The 16,728-nt window shown below is 46.5% G+C and overlaps 1 protein-coding gene and 1 non-coding gene across 2 annotated transcripts; one reads left to right on the top strand and one right to left on the bottom strand.

The window, feature by feature from the left end:
• Positions 1 to 1,142: 1,142 nt before the first annotated feature.
• On the bottom strand, positions 1,143 to 1,215 carry TRNAM-CAU (transfer RNA methionine (anticodon CAU)). The gene has a single exon. It is a non-coding gene; the product is annotated as a tRNA-Met (tRNA).
• A 42-nt stretch (positions 1,216 to 1,257) lies between these two features.
• SACK1A (scaffolding CK1 anchoring protein A) lies at positions 1,258 to 16,602 on the top strand. The gene is made up of 4 exons (XM_090040583.1): positions 1,258 to 3,489; positions 5,766 to 5,933; positions 7,109 to 7,233; positions 15,691 to 16,602. Exons 1-4 carry the CDS (start codon positions 3,010 to 3,012, stop codon positions 16,241 to 16,243), a joined length of 1,326 nt encoding a protein of 441 aa, XP_089896709.1. The 5' UTR covers positions 1,258 to 3,009; the 3' UTR covers positions 16,244 to 16,602.
• The last annotated feature ends 126 nt before the right edge of the window (positions 16,603 to 16,728 follow it).

The raw sequence follows: 16,728 nt of genomic DNA on the forward strand, positions 1-16,728 counted from the left end.
AGTGCCAGAGGCAGAGCTAATACGCCGGGACCAGAGCCGCATGGTGTGCTGCTGAGCTGCCCCTGCCCAGTGAGGCAGCCCTCGCTTGGCCCCCTCCCCAAAGCAGTGGAGGCATCAGACACTATCAGGCTGTGTCCGTCCCCTTAGCAGGATGCTGCCTGGCACTGACCATCTACCCAAATGCAAGCCAAATCTGTCCGAGTCTTTGAAAAGCTAGAGGCAGGTCATCGCTTCAATTAAAAACTTCCTCTCCCTCTGCTAACGTTACCCCCTCCCTCAAATCTCTGTGCTGCCCTCCTGCCTCGAGGCTGGCCAGCTTGCCACCTGCAAGGCCCCACGCAGCCCCATGCATCACCTCCTGCCCCCCTTATTCCCACCCTTTGGTGCTCATTGCCCAACCCCTGCGCTTTAGTCTCCTCTTTTTGCAGGGCTCAGGCTCTCCCCTTGCCTAGCTGTCATGAGCCCTCCAGGGCCTACCCCAGGCTCCCGTCCCCCGCAGGTCCCTGCTGTGCTGCATAGTCGGAGCCGTCCCGCTCAGCGCTGCGCTCGCATAGGTGCCCCTTGGCACCGACCTGCTTGTGTCGGCCTTCGGCGGAGCCGTCACGGGGGCTGCAGGCAGCCTCTTTGCCTGAGGCCCAGCCAGCTTTGCTAGCACCAAACTCAGCGGGGTTTGGCCCCGAGTGCCTTCCCCACGAGGCCACCGATGAGGCATCAGCGATGGGCTGTTGCATCTGGTGGCGCCACTTCCCCGGGTTGGTGGCCTAAGCCCGCAACAGGGGCAACGTGGCCGGAGGCGGACACCAGGGCCTGGTGCCGGCGGTGCAGGACGTTCAGGGCCCTTTGGGCTCACGGCGTTTTATCCATGACACAAGTTATTGTTCTCCATTAAACAACAAGCCTTGCTTGGCCTCGAGGCAGCCCCTCGCCAGAGCCCCTCGGCCCTGGGCTGTCAGCGTGAGGCCTCTTGACCCCAGAGAGTGACCCCTTTCTTCCTGGTGCAAAGACCTGTAACCACACAGGGCCTTGTTTGAGCCCTTGGGGTTTATGTCGGGCAGTCAGGGCTTGCAAAACACGACCCTGCAAAAGGACATCATAATAATTATTTAAAATAAAAAAAAATAAAAAAAAAAAAAAAGCTCAGCTGCCCCGTGTGAGGCTCGAACTCACGACCTTCAGATTATGAGACTGACGCGCTACCTACTGCGCTAACGAGGCGGCCGTTGGTATGTTCGGCGCTCCGCGTCTCCAGCCCGCCCAGCCCGCTCGGCCGAGCATGGCGGCGCCGCCGCTCGCCCGCCGCCGGGTCTCTGCAGACAAGGTCCGGCGGGAGCCGGCAGCCCTCAGGCGGGGGAGCCTCGCGCAGGGCCAACAGCAGCTCCTCCTCTGCGTCTCTGCAGTGAGCACTAGCAGACGAGCCGGCTTCCTAGCACCGGGGCGTGCACAGGCTGCCCTTCCAGCCCCGGGCTGGCCAAAGCGCAGCGTCTCAAACTTTGCAGCACTGAGATAGCGTCTGTTAGGAATCTAGGGGTTGGTTTGGGGTTTTTTCCCTGACTTTTAAACCTTTATTAAACCTCTGAGCGTAGCAGTGCTCCAGGGCTTGGTCCGGGGGTGGCACAGGGCCAGGTTAGGCAGGCCAGGAAGAGGTCCCGTGGGGCCTCGGCTGGGTCCTGCATGCAAGGATGGGGCCCAGTGCCACCCTCAGCCAGCCAGGATCAGGTACCCAATGCGGCAGCCAAATTTCCAGCTAAGTGGGGAGACCCGTGGGCCAGATGACACAGCGCCAGGGGCCAGAGGTAGCTTGCAAGCCAGAGGTTGCGCATGCGTGGTAGAGTGGTGTCTACAAGCACCTGAGTCTCCCTGGCTGCGTCCACACGAGTCGCCGACTGCGCAGCAGCGGTCAGTCAGTACTTGCGCAGTTCCTGTTACCGCACAGTTATTTTTAGCTGCTACTGCGCAGCAGCATGGCTGTCATGGATCATGCCCGGGGACACCACGTTGCTGTAGCAAGGAGCTCCGGCAGCTTGTTGGTACAGCGGCATAGCAGCTCGTGTAGACGGGCCCGCTGAAAATCTGGGCCCTGTTTTGTAAATGAGACGTTTCTCATGTGATCATATGAATCCTGGAGCTGGGCCTTTGAGACAGACATTAAATATCACAAGAGAGCGACTCCGATGATCAGAGTTGGCAGCTCTGTGATGCCTTCATCCCTGTTAGCCACCTGTCAGTACTCCCACCATGCGCCAAAGTAGAGGCTTGTTTGATTCGTTTTTCTTTTCACACTAATGTGAACAGGCTTGAAGAAATACTTTGGTACAGTCCCTAAAATACTGGTTATGCAGAGTTGTCAAGTTCAGTCAGGTTTTTAAGCTTTTCGTTTCTCCTTTATTTTTTTTGACCGCCTATCATGATGGCATCTAGGGGCAGTCACCGGTCAGTGTTGTTTTGAAGTTATGGGCAAATTGATGTCTGTCTTCACATTAAACGTATGTGGTATTTTGCTCCGTGCCACCTGCTGTAGGAAGTTAGGTGCCTCAAGCTATTTTCAAAGTTGTGCAACAGTTTTTGCAAACAGACTTGCTTCTTTTTTGCTTGAGTGCATCCTTCACACACAGCTTTTCAGAGAACGGCTGCAAGATGGGGAAATCAAAATCAAGCAGACAGACCTGACAACTGAAGGTGAAATCCTTCATATGCCCTGGGGGCAGGGTGTGTGCCTCAGATAAGCGAATTAATCAGCTTTAAACCTATGCTCCATCTGGAACCTAATGGTTAAGAACAGCTGCAAACTGACAGCTTCATCATTTGGATGCACTTGTACCAACAAACTTGGAGGGAGATTGTGGTGCCAATTTGCTGCAGGTATTGAGGATGGTTTATTTTTCTTAGCAAATTATTCCTCAACGAAAGGGAATCTGCAGCTTGGAAATGGGAACCTCACTCATCCCTTCATTATAGCATGTGTGCACAGCGTTTGCCATTGGCGTCCAGTCCCTGTGGAGAGAAAGAACCATGAGCCGCTCAAGATACACGGGCAAGATCAGGAAGCGCTTGGAGGAGGTCAAGAATCAGTCCATCCGGTTGACAAAAGCAGATTTCAGCCACAACGAGAGCGTGAGATTAGCCACCGACGCTCTCTTGGATGGTGGGACTGAAGCATATCTCAAAACCTTGAGTGAAGAAGGGGAGGTGGATTTTCTATCTTCTTTGGAAGCTCAGTACATCGAGAAACATGCCAGGGAGCCATACTATGCTAACGAATCTCACACAGATGGTGAAGCTGGGCCAAGACAGAATGACGCTGGCTCTCTCCCATCAGGAACCTACTTCCCTATGATCTCTGAGAGCAGTGAGCCAGCCCTGCTTCAGCCATGGGTTACAGCCGAGAAGCCCTATCTCAAGGAGAAATCCAGCGCCACTGTGTACTTCCAGACAGACAAGAACAGCAACATCAGAGACATCATACGCCGCTGCATCACCAAGACAAGTCAGGTACAGAGAGGAACATCTTTCCTCTGAATCTGATTTTTCTCTCTGCTCTTAAAATCTGGGTGAATGTGGTGAGTGTGAGGAAGATCCTTATACTGTACCCTGGCAATGCTCTTCCATTTAGGATTGTTTGGCCATGACACTTGCTGGCTCCATACTTGAATTCTTCTTTGCTGAGATTCTCCTTCACACTAGTGTAGTGCACAGTGACCCTGAATCTGTAATGTGAATGGGGGGAGGTAACAACAGTGCACTTTGGGTTTAGCAGAGTAGTAGGACCAAGCAAATGAGTTTTCACTTATGTCCCAGACTGAGCTAAATTCAAACCTTGCTCTCCATTAGAAGCTAGTGCACCATCACACCTAGACTTTTATTCTTTGTCTTGAATAGAAACATACCTAAGTAACATTTAATTGCATTGGTCATTGTTCTATAGGTCTTCTACATTGAATATTACCAACACGCCTCTCCATAATAGATATCTGAAAAATGACAGTGAAAACAGGCTTACTTGACAGATCTGCTTTTTATCTGTATTGAGAGCAACACTTTCTTTCTTCACTAAGCAGCAACTGCTTGATTGTTCCTTTTGATTGCCAGAGGTCTGGCAGAGAAACACGGCTACAGAAGGGGAAGCAGCGCTCTGTTCTTTATACACCTTGGGTAGAATTGTTTACTTCATCCTCATCCATTGCACCTGTGCAACACACAGCCTTGGACAGGTATTACCAAGAACAGAATTTGAAGACAATGGGTTGTAACTGGTGACAGAGAGCTGAGTCTGCCCTGCAGAACCTTTTTATTGGCAATGATGCATGAGAAGGAAATGGCTTTTATGATGCAGTTGAGTTTGCAGGGCTGGCAGTTAGAAAAAGCATCTTTTTATTTTGAAGCAGCAATTGCTGAATCCCTAGCAATTACCTTTGAGAAGCCATGGAAGGCAGAATTCTCTGAATGCAGCAGTAGGGCTAACTAGTGGCTATCTTTAAAAAGTGTAGGAAGGTGAATGCTGGAGTACTGCGTCCAGTTTTGGGCTCCACAATTCAAAAAGGATGTGGAGAAGCTTGAGAGAGTCCAGAGGAGAGCCACGCGCATGATCAGAGGTCAGGAAAACAGATCTTACAATGATAGGCTGAGAGCCATGGGACTCTTTAGCCTGGAAAAGCACAGGCTCAGGGGTGATCTGATGGCCACCTATAAGTTTATCAGGGGTGACCACCAGGATCTGGGGGAACATCTGTTCACCAGAGCGCCCCAAGGGATGACGAGGTCGAATGGTCACAAACTCCTGCAAGCCCGTTTCAGGCTGGACATAAGGAAGAATTTCTTTACTGTCCGAGCCCCCAAGGTCTGGAACAGTCTGCCAGCGGAGGTGGTTCAAGCACCTACATTGAACACCTTCAAGAGTAAATTGGATGCTTATCTTGCTGGGATCCTATGACCCCAGCTGACTTCCTGCCCTTTGGGCAGGGGGCTGGACTCGATGATCTCCCGAGGTCCCTTCCAGCCCTAATGTCTATGAAATCTATGAAATGATGGACCAGTCAGCAGTAGCCTCAGTTCCTGGAGAGACACTGGAACAAATGATTAATTAAAAAAGTACTTCCAGGATAACCTGAAATGGTCAATGTGGAATTGTCAAGCACAGATATCAAGCTAACCTAATTTCCTTCTTTAATAGGATAAACTGGTTTAGGAGGTAAGAGAGAAGTAATAGGTGTGGTATATCCTGAGTTTCATATGGCCCTTGTCTCAGTCCCACATGATGTTCTCATTAGCAAACTAGGGAAAATAAAGACACAGAATCAAATTACTCTATGATTCAGTTCAAAATCAAATGGGAGCAATAGGAGAAGTCTTATTCTATTAATATGATTTTGCTTTGTGAGACACATTCACACACTTGCTAAGCAGAGTGCCTCTTATATATAATAAATGAATGTTAGCTAATTTAAACTATTATCCTAGGCTTCTGAGAGGTCTTTTTATTTTTCTCAATGCTAAAGTCTGGCCTACAGATTCTTATGATTTCTGATTGATAAGAGTTTATGAAGATAAAAGTTATATTCATTTTATAGCAGCAATAAAGCAATACCAAAATATTTATCTGAGCTCAATAGTAAGAGAGATCTCTACCCGTATATATTTCTGTATATACACAAATACACAAGTATTGTATAACATTTTATTTATAACATATTATAATATTTTACAAGCATCTTGGCCAGTCTTAAATTATGTGTATCTGTTTTGCTTATTCTTCTGGCTTTTCTTTCTAGGTACTGGCTATTGTGATGGATATTTTCACTGACACCGAGATATTCTGTGATGTGCTAGAGGCTGCTCACAAACGAAGTGTTTTTGTCTTCCTGTTGCTTGATCACAACAGTATAAAGCTCTTCACTGAGATGTGTGACAAAGTGCAGATTACTGAGGATCACTTAAAGGTATTGCTTAAATCTCAGGGCTCACATATGCATCTGTTACCTTGTTTGCCCCTCAGGTGCCTTCTAAGTTCAGGGTCACACGCATTAATTTGAAAGACACTAAAACATTTTGACGTACACATTTTGAATACACCTTTTTATTTGAAAGGTCATTCCTTTAACTCGATGAGTATTGCCCATTCACACAATTTGCGTTCACTTATTTTTTTTATTCCACTTTCTTTTGCATAGCCAGACTGTCTTCCCTGTCTACCACACCCTATGTTTCTAAATAAATTGGAAACAATTAATTTCTCCCATGCAGAAAAATACATCTTACAGATTCTGGGCTCTGTCTGTGATTTGTGATTAAAAGAATGTATAGAAATTAGAAATATCGTGTTATAAAATTAAAAGAACTTGAGAAAAACTCAAATTTTCATGACTGTGTTTGAATTTCTGAAAAATACAAAAGCCAGAGAAGCTCAAAGAGCATGGGACCAAGATTTTTGTTATGAATTTGCTTTCTGGTTTGGGTATTAAAACAGGCTTTAAAATATATATGAGCTAAACTATGTTCACTTACACTCAGCCAGTTAGTACTATTAGTTTACTTGTGACCTGCTCTGAAGACTTATACACATGCTTAAGCTAACACTTTGCAAGCAGTCCTGTAGAGTCCTTGGCAGTATACAACTAAGCATGGATAAGTCTTTGCAGAATCCGGACCTAGGAAGGGAAGTGGGATTTAGCCCCGCACACTGTTACTCTAGAGATGACATGAAAGAGCCTCCACATTTGGTATAAATAATTCCCTGCAATTCAGTCGAGCTACACTGATTTATACCAGCTGCAAATCTGACCTTAGAGATCAAATTCTGTTCTTGGAAATGGACATGCACCTCCAACTCTTTTCAGTGGGTGCTGTGTAACTATTATGGATAGATCTTACACAGTTCCATTTTGGACAGAAAAAGCTATAGTTAAACCCCAGTTTGTATGACCCTTAAATAAATAGCATTACATCAGGTGAAAATGTCTTCTTGAGATTTGTCCTAAGTGCCATCCTGACTTTGAGTTAAAATATACAATATGAAATCTTAGCACAGGAGGGGACAATTACAAGGCATCTCCAGTGATCTTAACAAGGGGTGGTGGCATTTAACACATACTTGTTGTGCTTTTTTCTTTGTTAGAATATTTCAGTCCGAAGTGTTACCGGAGAGATTTATTGTGCCAAATCAGGCAGGAAATTCTCAGGGCAAATCCAAGAAAAATTCATTATATCTGACTGGAGATATGTTCTCTCTGGATCGTACAGGTGAGATCAACTATCACGATTTCTTTCTGAGATTAATTGTGTTACTATGGTTTCAAGGAAAATACCGGTATTTTTAAACACATGTAGATGAAAATTTTGTTGGAACCAACATTTATTTATAAATCTTTTAGTTTTTAATACCTACTGCTTCACCAGGGAAAAGGTGTTAAGACATCAACAAGCTCTACAGCTGGTGTATTATCTTTGCCGGGGTTGGTATTTACCACTTCAAAAGTCCAAGGCCAGTGTAGAAAATATTGCAGAGCAAACATATAGCAGAACTAGTAATCTGTTAATATTGGGCTTATCCTGTTTCTCAGAGCATCGAAAAATTACTATCATGAATCATGTGGTATATTTCCATCACCAGAGGGATCGCTTATTGCAGGAGAAGTTAGTATTTCACTTTCTGTCTGGGGTACCGCTCTATAAAGGAGGAAGTTCACATTTAGAAGGAAAGATTCCTGTTATGTGGCTTACAGGAAAAGGTGTACCTTCATTTTCTGTGAATTGCACCTTTGGTACCTTACTTCAGCAAAGGATGTTATTGGGTTTTTAATGACCAAGTATTAGAGTGACAGACTACATTATACTTTCATTATGCAGTGTTGGTCACATGCAATATTATTGTGAGCCTCAGTATTCAGAGTTTTAACTACAGCCCCAATGATTGAGCTTAGGAAGGTGCTGGAAAACTTAAGCCTTCTTGTAAAAGTTTTTCTAGTTCTAGATCCAGTAAGATTTAGGTATCTAGAGCTTAGAAACTGCCTGACCCCCAGAGCGCAGAACTGGATATTTGGGCTCCCCATGAGAGAGAATTAGGCACCTCAGAAGGGTGATCTGAAAAGCCTGAAGGCTGAGCAGGGAGCTGCCTAGAGCTAGCCTGCAGGAAATTCAAAGCATCAGATTGCTAACTCCTGCCCTCCACAGCTTGGACGCCTCTCTCCCCTCACAAACCGGAGCCCAGAGTTCTCTCCTGCGGGTAATACCTGCAGCCGTCCTTTCAGAGAATGGATCAGGGCTTGGTGTTTCTGTTCGAACATGGCAAGGCTGTGCCACTGCCCAACTTTTACACAACAGCCTTGTGATAAGAGCACTTGCCCAGGAGGTGAGACAGCTGGATTTTAGGCTCTCCTCCACCAGAGGCGATTCCAACCAGCATATAACTACTCATGCACAGGCCTGCAGGTACACACACAGACCTGCAACTGCAGGCAGCTGGGGAGCTCTCAGGTCAAAGAGGGAGGGGCCTAAGGAATTTAGCGGGGTTCCAGGTCAGATGACTTCTGAGCAGGGGGTTTTACAGTTGCAGTTTCAAACTTTGCCACCTAACATCTGCCTTCGCTTGGTTTTAGATTTGACCATCTGCCCTCACAGGAGGACATTTATATTCCCTTAAATCATTAGTTCCCAATCTTGGGGCATGAACCCCAAGTCAGGGTCACAGGGGTTCCTCAGTAGGGTTGTGAAGGGCTGGCACACACGTGCACAGGCACACACGCGGCCCAGGAGTGGTGGGTGGGTGGGTGGGTTGGGCCACTGCACACAAAGGGGGCAATGGTGGCTCCCCCACCCACACCCCTGGGCTTCCGCTACAGCTGCCACTGCACTCTGCTCCCATCAGTCTCTGCAGCGCCGGGTCGGGAAGGCCAGTTTAGGGTCGCAGCAAAAAAAGTTGGGAACCACTGCCTTAAATGCATCCAAAATGCTCGGGAGGGAAAAGGAAAAGATCCCAATTATAAATATCTGTAAAATGTTTATGATTTTTCAGCCAAGCTCATGATTTGGGGCGTTCTGGCCACTACAAGCACGTTCTTATACTGGTGGAAGGGGTATCTATACAGAGGCAAGGCGTGCCACTTCACCAGCGTGGCTGAGGTGATGCAACCTGGCCAGTGTAGATTTCATAGATTTCATAGACATTAGGGCTGGAAGGGACCTCGGGAGATCATCGAGTCCAGCCCCCTGCCCAAAGGGCAGGAAGTCAGCTGGGGTCATAGGATCCCAGCAAGATAAGCATCCAATTTACTCTTGAAGGTGTTCAATGTAGGTGCTTGAACCACCTCCGCTGGCAGACTGTTCCAGACCTTGGGGGCTCGGACAGTAAAGAAATTCTTCCTTATGTCCAGCCTGAAACGGTCTTGCAGGAGTTTGTGACCGTTCGACCTCGTCATCCCATGGGGCGCTCTGGTGAACAGATGTTCCCCCAGATCCTGGTGGTCACCCCTGATAAACTTATAGGTGGCCATCAGATCACCCCTGAGCCTGCGCTTTTCCAGGCTAAAGAGTCCCATGGCTCTCAGCCTGTCATCGTAAGATCTGTTTTCCTGACCTCTGATCATGCGCGTGGCTCTCCTCTGGACTCTCTCAAGCTTCTCCACATCCTTTTTGAATTGTGGAGCCCAAAACTGGACGCAGTACTCTAGCTGCAGCCTCACTAAGGCCGAGTACAAGGGGAGAATGACATCCCGGGATTTGCTCGAGAAGCATCTATGGATGCACACCAGCATTTTGGTCGCTTTACTAGCTGCAGCATCGCATTGGAGGCTCATGTTCATCTTGTGGTCAATGATGACCCCCAAGTCTTTTTCTTCTGTAGTGCTAACCAACGTAGCACTGCCGAGCCTATACGGGTGCTGCAGGTTTTTCCTCCCAAGGTGGAGAACCTTGCATTTTTCGGTGTTAAACACCATGAGGTAAAACTCTGCAAGTCATAGAGATGAGCATCAATTTGATATTCAGTTTCCAGGCAGACGCAACCTAAGGTTATTGTAGTGGAAAGTTTGATCTAATTATTTCCAGTTTGGGTTTTCTTTTAATTTTCTGACAAAAGATATTCGTATATTATTAGCATGAGGAAAATATTACAGCAGATCCATGTTAGGTTGAACATAGGCAAAAACAGAAGACAGGAGGAAAGAGAGGAAGATGTAGTATCCTTTGGCAAAGATTTTCTTTTTGCTGTAAAATGCTCACAGGGTCACTCCCAAAATTCATATTCAAAGTCAGGACACACACCATCTATCCTGTTCTAACCTCAAAAGCCTTGTCAAACCGCACCACCTTCTCCCCAACAGGTAGCAGGAGGGTGCTGTCAGGACTGTATCTTTTATAAGCATTTCAATTCCATTGAGCCCAGCAGTAGTTTGTGTATTCAGACAGGCCATTGTTGGCTTTTGTCATGTGTCCTTTTTGATAGGTTTGCTAGCCTTTAGGTGTTCCCCAGTAAATCATGAATCTTAGTCCCACCTCATGCTCTTGCAGGGAATTATTGGAGTTATTGTATGGGTAAAAATAATAAGGCCTTTTTGCAAGAGATACTCTTTAATGTGTGTGTCTACATATTCATTAATGTGCTTTTCCTAATGTGCATTAAATGTAGTACATCCAGTATAAGATACTAAGGCACAGTAGCGCAAGCACACACGTTTTAAGCGATGCTTAATGTATAGTAGCTTATTTTACTGTGCATTAGTGTATTAGCATTATTTTTTCAGCACCAGTTTAATGCACAGTAAAATAGACTACTTTGCATTAAAGGACACATGTAGGCATGCCCAATGTCTACAAAAACTAGGCTTTTAAAGCTAATACTAAGGCACAAACAAATCGTCAATTGAGATTTGAATCTGATCTATAGAGCACCATACATACTGGTTGCCTTGTAACTATGAACTGTACAAGCAGACTACAAGACCCTCATGCAAAGCACATTAGATAGTTTCCAGTTGAACTGGTGCTGGGAGAGTTCAGAGGGCGAATACTAATCAAACTCATAGCAAAGGCAGAAGGGATGCAACATGTGCTTTTTGACTCAGGAAACGGTAAGCAATGGGAAAAGTTAGTGAGCATGGTTCCTGAAGTAAAAACACTGGCATTACTTCACAGAAATAACAACTAGGGACTGGGTTTATGAAACAGCAATAGCTGGAGGCTGATAAGATCTTTTTACACCCAGCATTTCTTGCACAATACAGTTCAACTTAAAATTGTACATAAGGCAAAGTGTTTTGAAGAGTGGTTTTGGACTGAGTTGTCAGCACTGTTAAAATACTGTCCATTCTGACCCAGCCCCTCTAGCCCAGGATCCCAATGAATGGAAAATGTGCTAATGACCCGACATGTAGATAAAAGCTAAATAATGAGTTTCTTTGTATAATTAAATATTTCTGAAGGTAAGGTGATGAGTGCAATACAGTATAACATACAGATAAATAGGTTTCAGAATCATTACACAAGACAGGTGAAAGTTTCTTTAAAGACAGGTCCTACATGCCCTATCTTTTGAGGCAAATCAATTTTCCATTATTCAGTGATCTCCCATTAAGGTTAGTGTGAGTCAGCTTTTACTTTTTCTGCTTGCTGGACATGTAAATATCAGTGCTGCTGTCAGGACACAGAAAAACATTCACAAGTGGCCAGTCATGAAGGTAAACCTAGCTTAATTGGGCCCAATATCTTCTTCCCTTTGATGTTTTTTTTTAAACTTTTACATAGTTTCATAGTTTCTAGGGTCAGAAGGGACCTGAGCGGACCTGAGTCCAACCCCCTGCCATGGCAGGAAAGAGTACTGGGGTCAAATGACCCCAGCAAGGTGTACATCTAGTCTCCTCTTAAAGACCCCCAGGGTAGGAGCCTGCACCACTTCTCTTGCAAGTTGGTTCCAGATCCTAGCTGCCCTGACCGTGAAGTAACACCTCCTGGTATCTAGCCTAAGTCTACCCTCTGCCAGCTTGTGACCGTTATTCCTGGTCACTCCTGGTAGTGCTCGGGGGAACAGGGACTCCCCCAATGCCTGCTGATCCTCCCTGACTAGTTTGTAACAGGTCGCTAGATCCCCCTCAGCCTTCTCTTGTGGAGGCTGAACAGGTTCAGGTCCTGTAGCCTCTCCTCGTACGGCCTGCCCTGCTGCCCCGTGATTACGTGAGTGGCCCTTCTCTGGACCTTCTCCATGTTGTCCACATCCCTCCTGAAGTGCGGCGCCCAGAACCGGATGCAGTACTCCAGCTGCGGCCTGACCAGTGCCGCATAGAGGGGGAGGATCACCTCCTTGGACCTGCTCGAGATGCATCTGTGGATGCATGACAAGGTGCGGGTGGCCTTCCTGACTGCATCCCCACGCTGCCGGCCCATGTTCATCTTGGCATCAATGATGACTCCAAGATCCTTTTGTACCTCTGCACTGACGAGAAGGGAGTTCCCCAACCGGTAGGTATGGTGCTGGTTTTTCCTCCCCAGGTGCATCACTTTGCACTTGTCGGTGTTGAATCCCACCCTATTCTCATCCACCCACCCCTGTAACCCGTCTAGGTCCGATTGCAGCCTATTCCTCCCTTCTAGCATGCCCACATCCCCCCACATTTTAGTGTCATCAGCAAATTTGAACAGGGTGCTTTTTACCCCCTTGTCAAAGTCACTGATGAAGATGTTGAACAGTGCAGGCCCGAGGACCAAGCCCTGGGGGACCCCACTGCCCACATCCCTCCAGGTCGAGAATGACCCATCCACTACCACCCTCTGGGTGCGGCCCTCCAGCCAGTTGGCGACCCATTTGACTGTGTGGGTGTCGACACCACAGTCCCCCAGTTTCTTAATGAGAACAGGGTGAGAGACAGTGTCAAAGGCCTTCCAAAAGTCCAGGAAGACTATGTCCACTGCTACCCCTGCGTCTAACGATTTGGTGATCTGGTCGTAGAAGGCCACCAGGTTGGTCTGACAGGACCTGCCGCTAATGAACCCATGTTGGTTTCCCCTAAGCATAGTCTCTCCTGCTGGCCCCTCGTGGATATGCGCGAGGATAATTCTCTCAAGAAGCTTACCCAGATTGAGGTAAGACTAACTGCCTCATAGTTGCCCAGGTCCTCTTTCCTCCCCTTTTTGAAGATGGGAACCACACTGGCCCTCTTCCAGTCCTCTGACACCATACCAGAGCACCACGAGCGCTTGTACAGCCATGCCAGGGGTCCCGCAATGACCTCAGCCAATTCCCTCAGCACTCGGGGGTGGAGATCATCTGGACCAGCAGATTTGAATGCATCCAGTCCCTCCAGAAGTTCCCTAACTAGTTCCTCACTAACCCTTGGCCTAGGTGCGCCTCCCGTGGAGTCTAAGGGGGGCCCAGAAGGCGGGTGACTGTTTCGGCCCCTGCTCAGGAAAATGGAGGCAAAGAAATCATTAAATATGTTGGCTTTGTCATCTGGTGTGACGAACACGTTTCCTAGCGTGTCCTGCAGGGGCCCCATGTTACCCGGAACCTTCTTTTTGCCCCCTATGTATTTAAAAACAGACTTTTTGTTGTCCTTGATCCGGGAAGCTAGTCCCAGTCCCATCTCTGCCTTGGCCTTCCTGACTGCCCCCCTACATCCCCCAGCAACCGCAGTATAGTCCTCCCTGGTGAGGGCCCCTCCTTTCCATTGGGTGTGCGCCTCCCTTTTAGCAAGGAGACATTCCTGGATGCTTTTGGTGAGCCATGGGGGCTTTTGCGCCCTCCTGCCCCCTTTGATCCATGTTGGGATTATCTCCCTTTGGGCTTGGAGGATCGTTTCCTTAAGCAGCAACCACTCTTCTTGGACACCTGGCTCCCCTCCCCTCCGGGACCTCAGTGCTTCCCCGACTATTCTCCTTAGCTCGTTGAAGTCCGCCCTCCTGAAATCTAGGGCTGCTGCCTTCCTGTAGGCCTTTGCCACCTTGCGCTGGATGGTGAATTCCAGCAGGCAATGGTCACTGTCGCCCAGGGTAGGATACATATTTGTGTATTTAATATTAATGCATTTACATAAGCCATAAACCTGAACTTATTCAAGTCCCAGTATATAAAACCATTATTCCAGGCCTTGGCAAACTTGAAACCATCAACTGAGACAGCACAGATATGTTGGTAGCGTTCTTTGCACATTTCCTAAACTGCTAAATTGTTCAACAAGATTTGCTGGAGTCCTGGACTCAAGCCTCCAGTGCCTAAGGACAATATTTAAATAGGACAGCAAGCACTTTTGAAGCTATGGACATCTCTCCCACCAGGATATTTACTTTGGCTATTTGTGGTGTTCCCTACAGTTAGAATGAGGAAGGCTACAGTAGATTTGACTACCGTGGATGATGTACATGAAAGACCCAATCCAGTTCCACCTATTAGGTGCCTATGTGTGATTCTATTTTACTTTGTTCAGATCCCCCCAAAAAGCGTTAATGCATTTACTTCCATCACATACTGTCATATTAACCTTAAGCTTAAGTCAGAAAAAAGCAGTGAGGAGGAGTTTGGCCAAGCCAACTTCTGTATTGTCCATTTTTCAGGGACATCTGTAGTGTGGAATCAGATAGCATTTAAGTGCTTAAACCCACTTCAAATAATGGACTTTTACTGTTGCTAATGGGACAATAAACAGCCAAGTAAGAGTGTTTTTACATGGCTGTTTATTGGTCCATTAGCAACTACACTACAGTTTTTACTTGAGGAAGACAGCATGAAATCAGCCCATGGTGAAGATTTGACCTACTGGCAGATGTTCTCAATTTCTTTTTTTCCTTTTATTGCCTTTGTTGCTTGTGGTCTCTGTCTGACTTCCTTGTCTTTCATGGGAGTTTTACCAGAACCCAGCAGAAAAAACTTTTCAAAGACGCACTCCTGCAGTTAAATCTTGCCTTCAGCTGTACTCTTCTGCAGAGTGTAATAGTTTCAGGGGGGTGGACAAAGTGTGGTCTAAACAGGCAAGAGCCAAAGGAGTCCAGCATGCTCCTGGGTGCTGGGAGATGTGGGTTTGACTTCCCTTGGGCTGTGGAAGAAATTGGAAACCAAGTCTCCTACCTCTTAGACAAGTGATCTAACTGTGAAACGATTATGTAGAAGGGCAATTGAAGCATCACCACAGAAAATGTTTTTTGAAAAAGAAGCAGGCCCTGCTCTATCCTTCCTAAGAGCAAACATAACTTTTTTCTACCTTTAAGGAGAGAGTTCAGGGCTGTAGTTTCCTTGGCTAGCTCAAAGCAGCTGCATGCTGGGTGGGATGACTTTCCTCTCAGTGTGACAATCATTTAGAGTCCGTTTCTGACGTATGTGAATCTCCTTATGCGCTGGATGGGGAGCCTGGACACCTAGGATAGATTCTGGATCCTACCTTGAGGACTAGGCACCTACACATAAGCTCTAGCAGCACAGCATTTAAGTACTTTAGTAGGTCTGGCCCTTCATTCTCACCACTCCCTTTAGTAGGTTATATAACTTGACAAGTTTCCTTGAAGGTGCTAGAGGCAACTGTAATAACAGAGTTTGATTGAAGTCAGAGAGAGGACTGACATTAAATGACTTGAGTTTCAAGCCAACTGACATCTTCTTGCTAGGGTTTGACCACAGATTTCAGGAGTATAAAATCACAAGCTTTTGGCATTGTCTTTGTTTTACTCTCCAGTTCCTGATGAACAAGGCTAACAGAGACTTTATGTTCTCTCCCTTTGCAGCTTCACATGGTTGTGTGGCCAGGTTCACCGAAACTTCCTCTCCAAGTTCACTGGTCAAGTTGTTGAGCTCTTTGACGAAGAGTTTCGACACCTTTACACTTTGTCTAAGCCAGTGATGGGGCTGAGATCTGCGACTCATACAGTGCCCTTCCTGCTGAACAAGAGCTGCACCACTCAACGTAGCCTCACTGACAGCAGCGACCAGGGAAGTGCCCACACTCCTTCAGATCCTTTCAGCAGCTTGTCAGCCTCCAGCACACATCAGACCAAAGAACCCCTGAAAACTCCTGTATTCAGCAGCAACTCAACATCACAATCCCCAATACACAGAGTTAACTCCTTCCATGGCTACACATCTTTTATGTCACCACCACCACCACGCAAGACCATCCAGGCTAACTACTACCCACGGCACTATGTCATGGATACCCCAGCAGTCCTTTATAACAATGCTAACATCTACAGACCTATGAGACTCAGACAGGAGGATGCAAACAGGTTACGGTTAAATTCAGTTTGGAGAAGTATTCATAAAACTAACCTGATTACATAATAACCATCATCTTTTGTATTGCCAGCAAATGTACTGAGGAGTGAAGACCTGTTTTAGCAACAGCTTGTGTAATGAACACTTTCATATAAAATGTACATAGAACACAAACCAAGGATGATTTTGTGACTGCTTTTTCTCTTGTTTTAGATGTTCAGTTCAAATGGATAATGATGTATGGCTTAAAGTAAAAAAAGCCAAGTCTGCTAGCACTTAAGCCTTGCATGCATAATGATCCTGTTTAGGAACAAATCTAGCAACGTTGTTTAAGCATGTCAGTCACAATCATCTGCCCTTGGATAATGGTTTCATGGATCAATGGGTTTAGGTGGTTGTGTTTTTCACACTGTAAGCCTAGTGGAAGTGGATTAAATCATAGTTTATTATTATGGGGGTTTTATTTGTTCATTAAAGGTGACAAGTTGGGAACCTGAAATCTGCTTATTTGCCCACCCAACATAAAGCTTACTGTAGTGGTACAGGGTCCC

The sequence above is a fragment of the Crocodylus siamensis genome, chromosome 3 (assembly GCF_052110815.1).
Source record: "Crocodylus siamensis isolate JL-2025a chromosome 3, ASM5211081v1, whole genome shotgun sequence".
In the NCBI taxonomy this organism is placed as follows: Eukaryota; Metazoa; Chordata; order Crocodylia; family Crocodylidae; genus Crocodylus; species Crocodylus siamensis.

Excerpts from the sequence above, each read along its gene's own strand:
- SACK1A (XM_090040583.1), top strand. The coding sequence starts at position 3,010 with ATGAGCCGCTCAAGATACACGGGCAAGATCAGGAAGCGCTTGGAGGAG. Across the intron at positions 5,934-7,108 it reads TTACTGAGGATCACTTAAAG|AATATTTCAGTCCGAAGTGT; the intron begins GTATTGCTTAAA and ends TTTCTTTGTTAG. Across the intron at positions 7,234-15,690 it reads GTTCTCTCTGGATCGTACAG|CTTCACATGGTTGTGTGGCC; the intron begins GTGAGATCAACT and ends CTCCCTTTGCAG.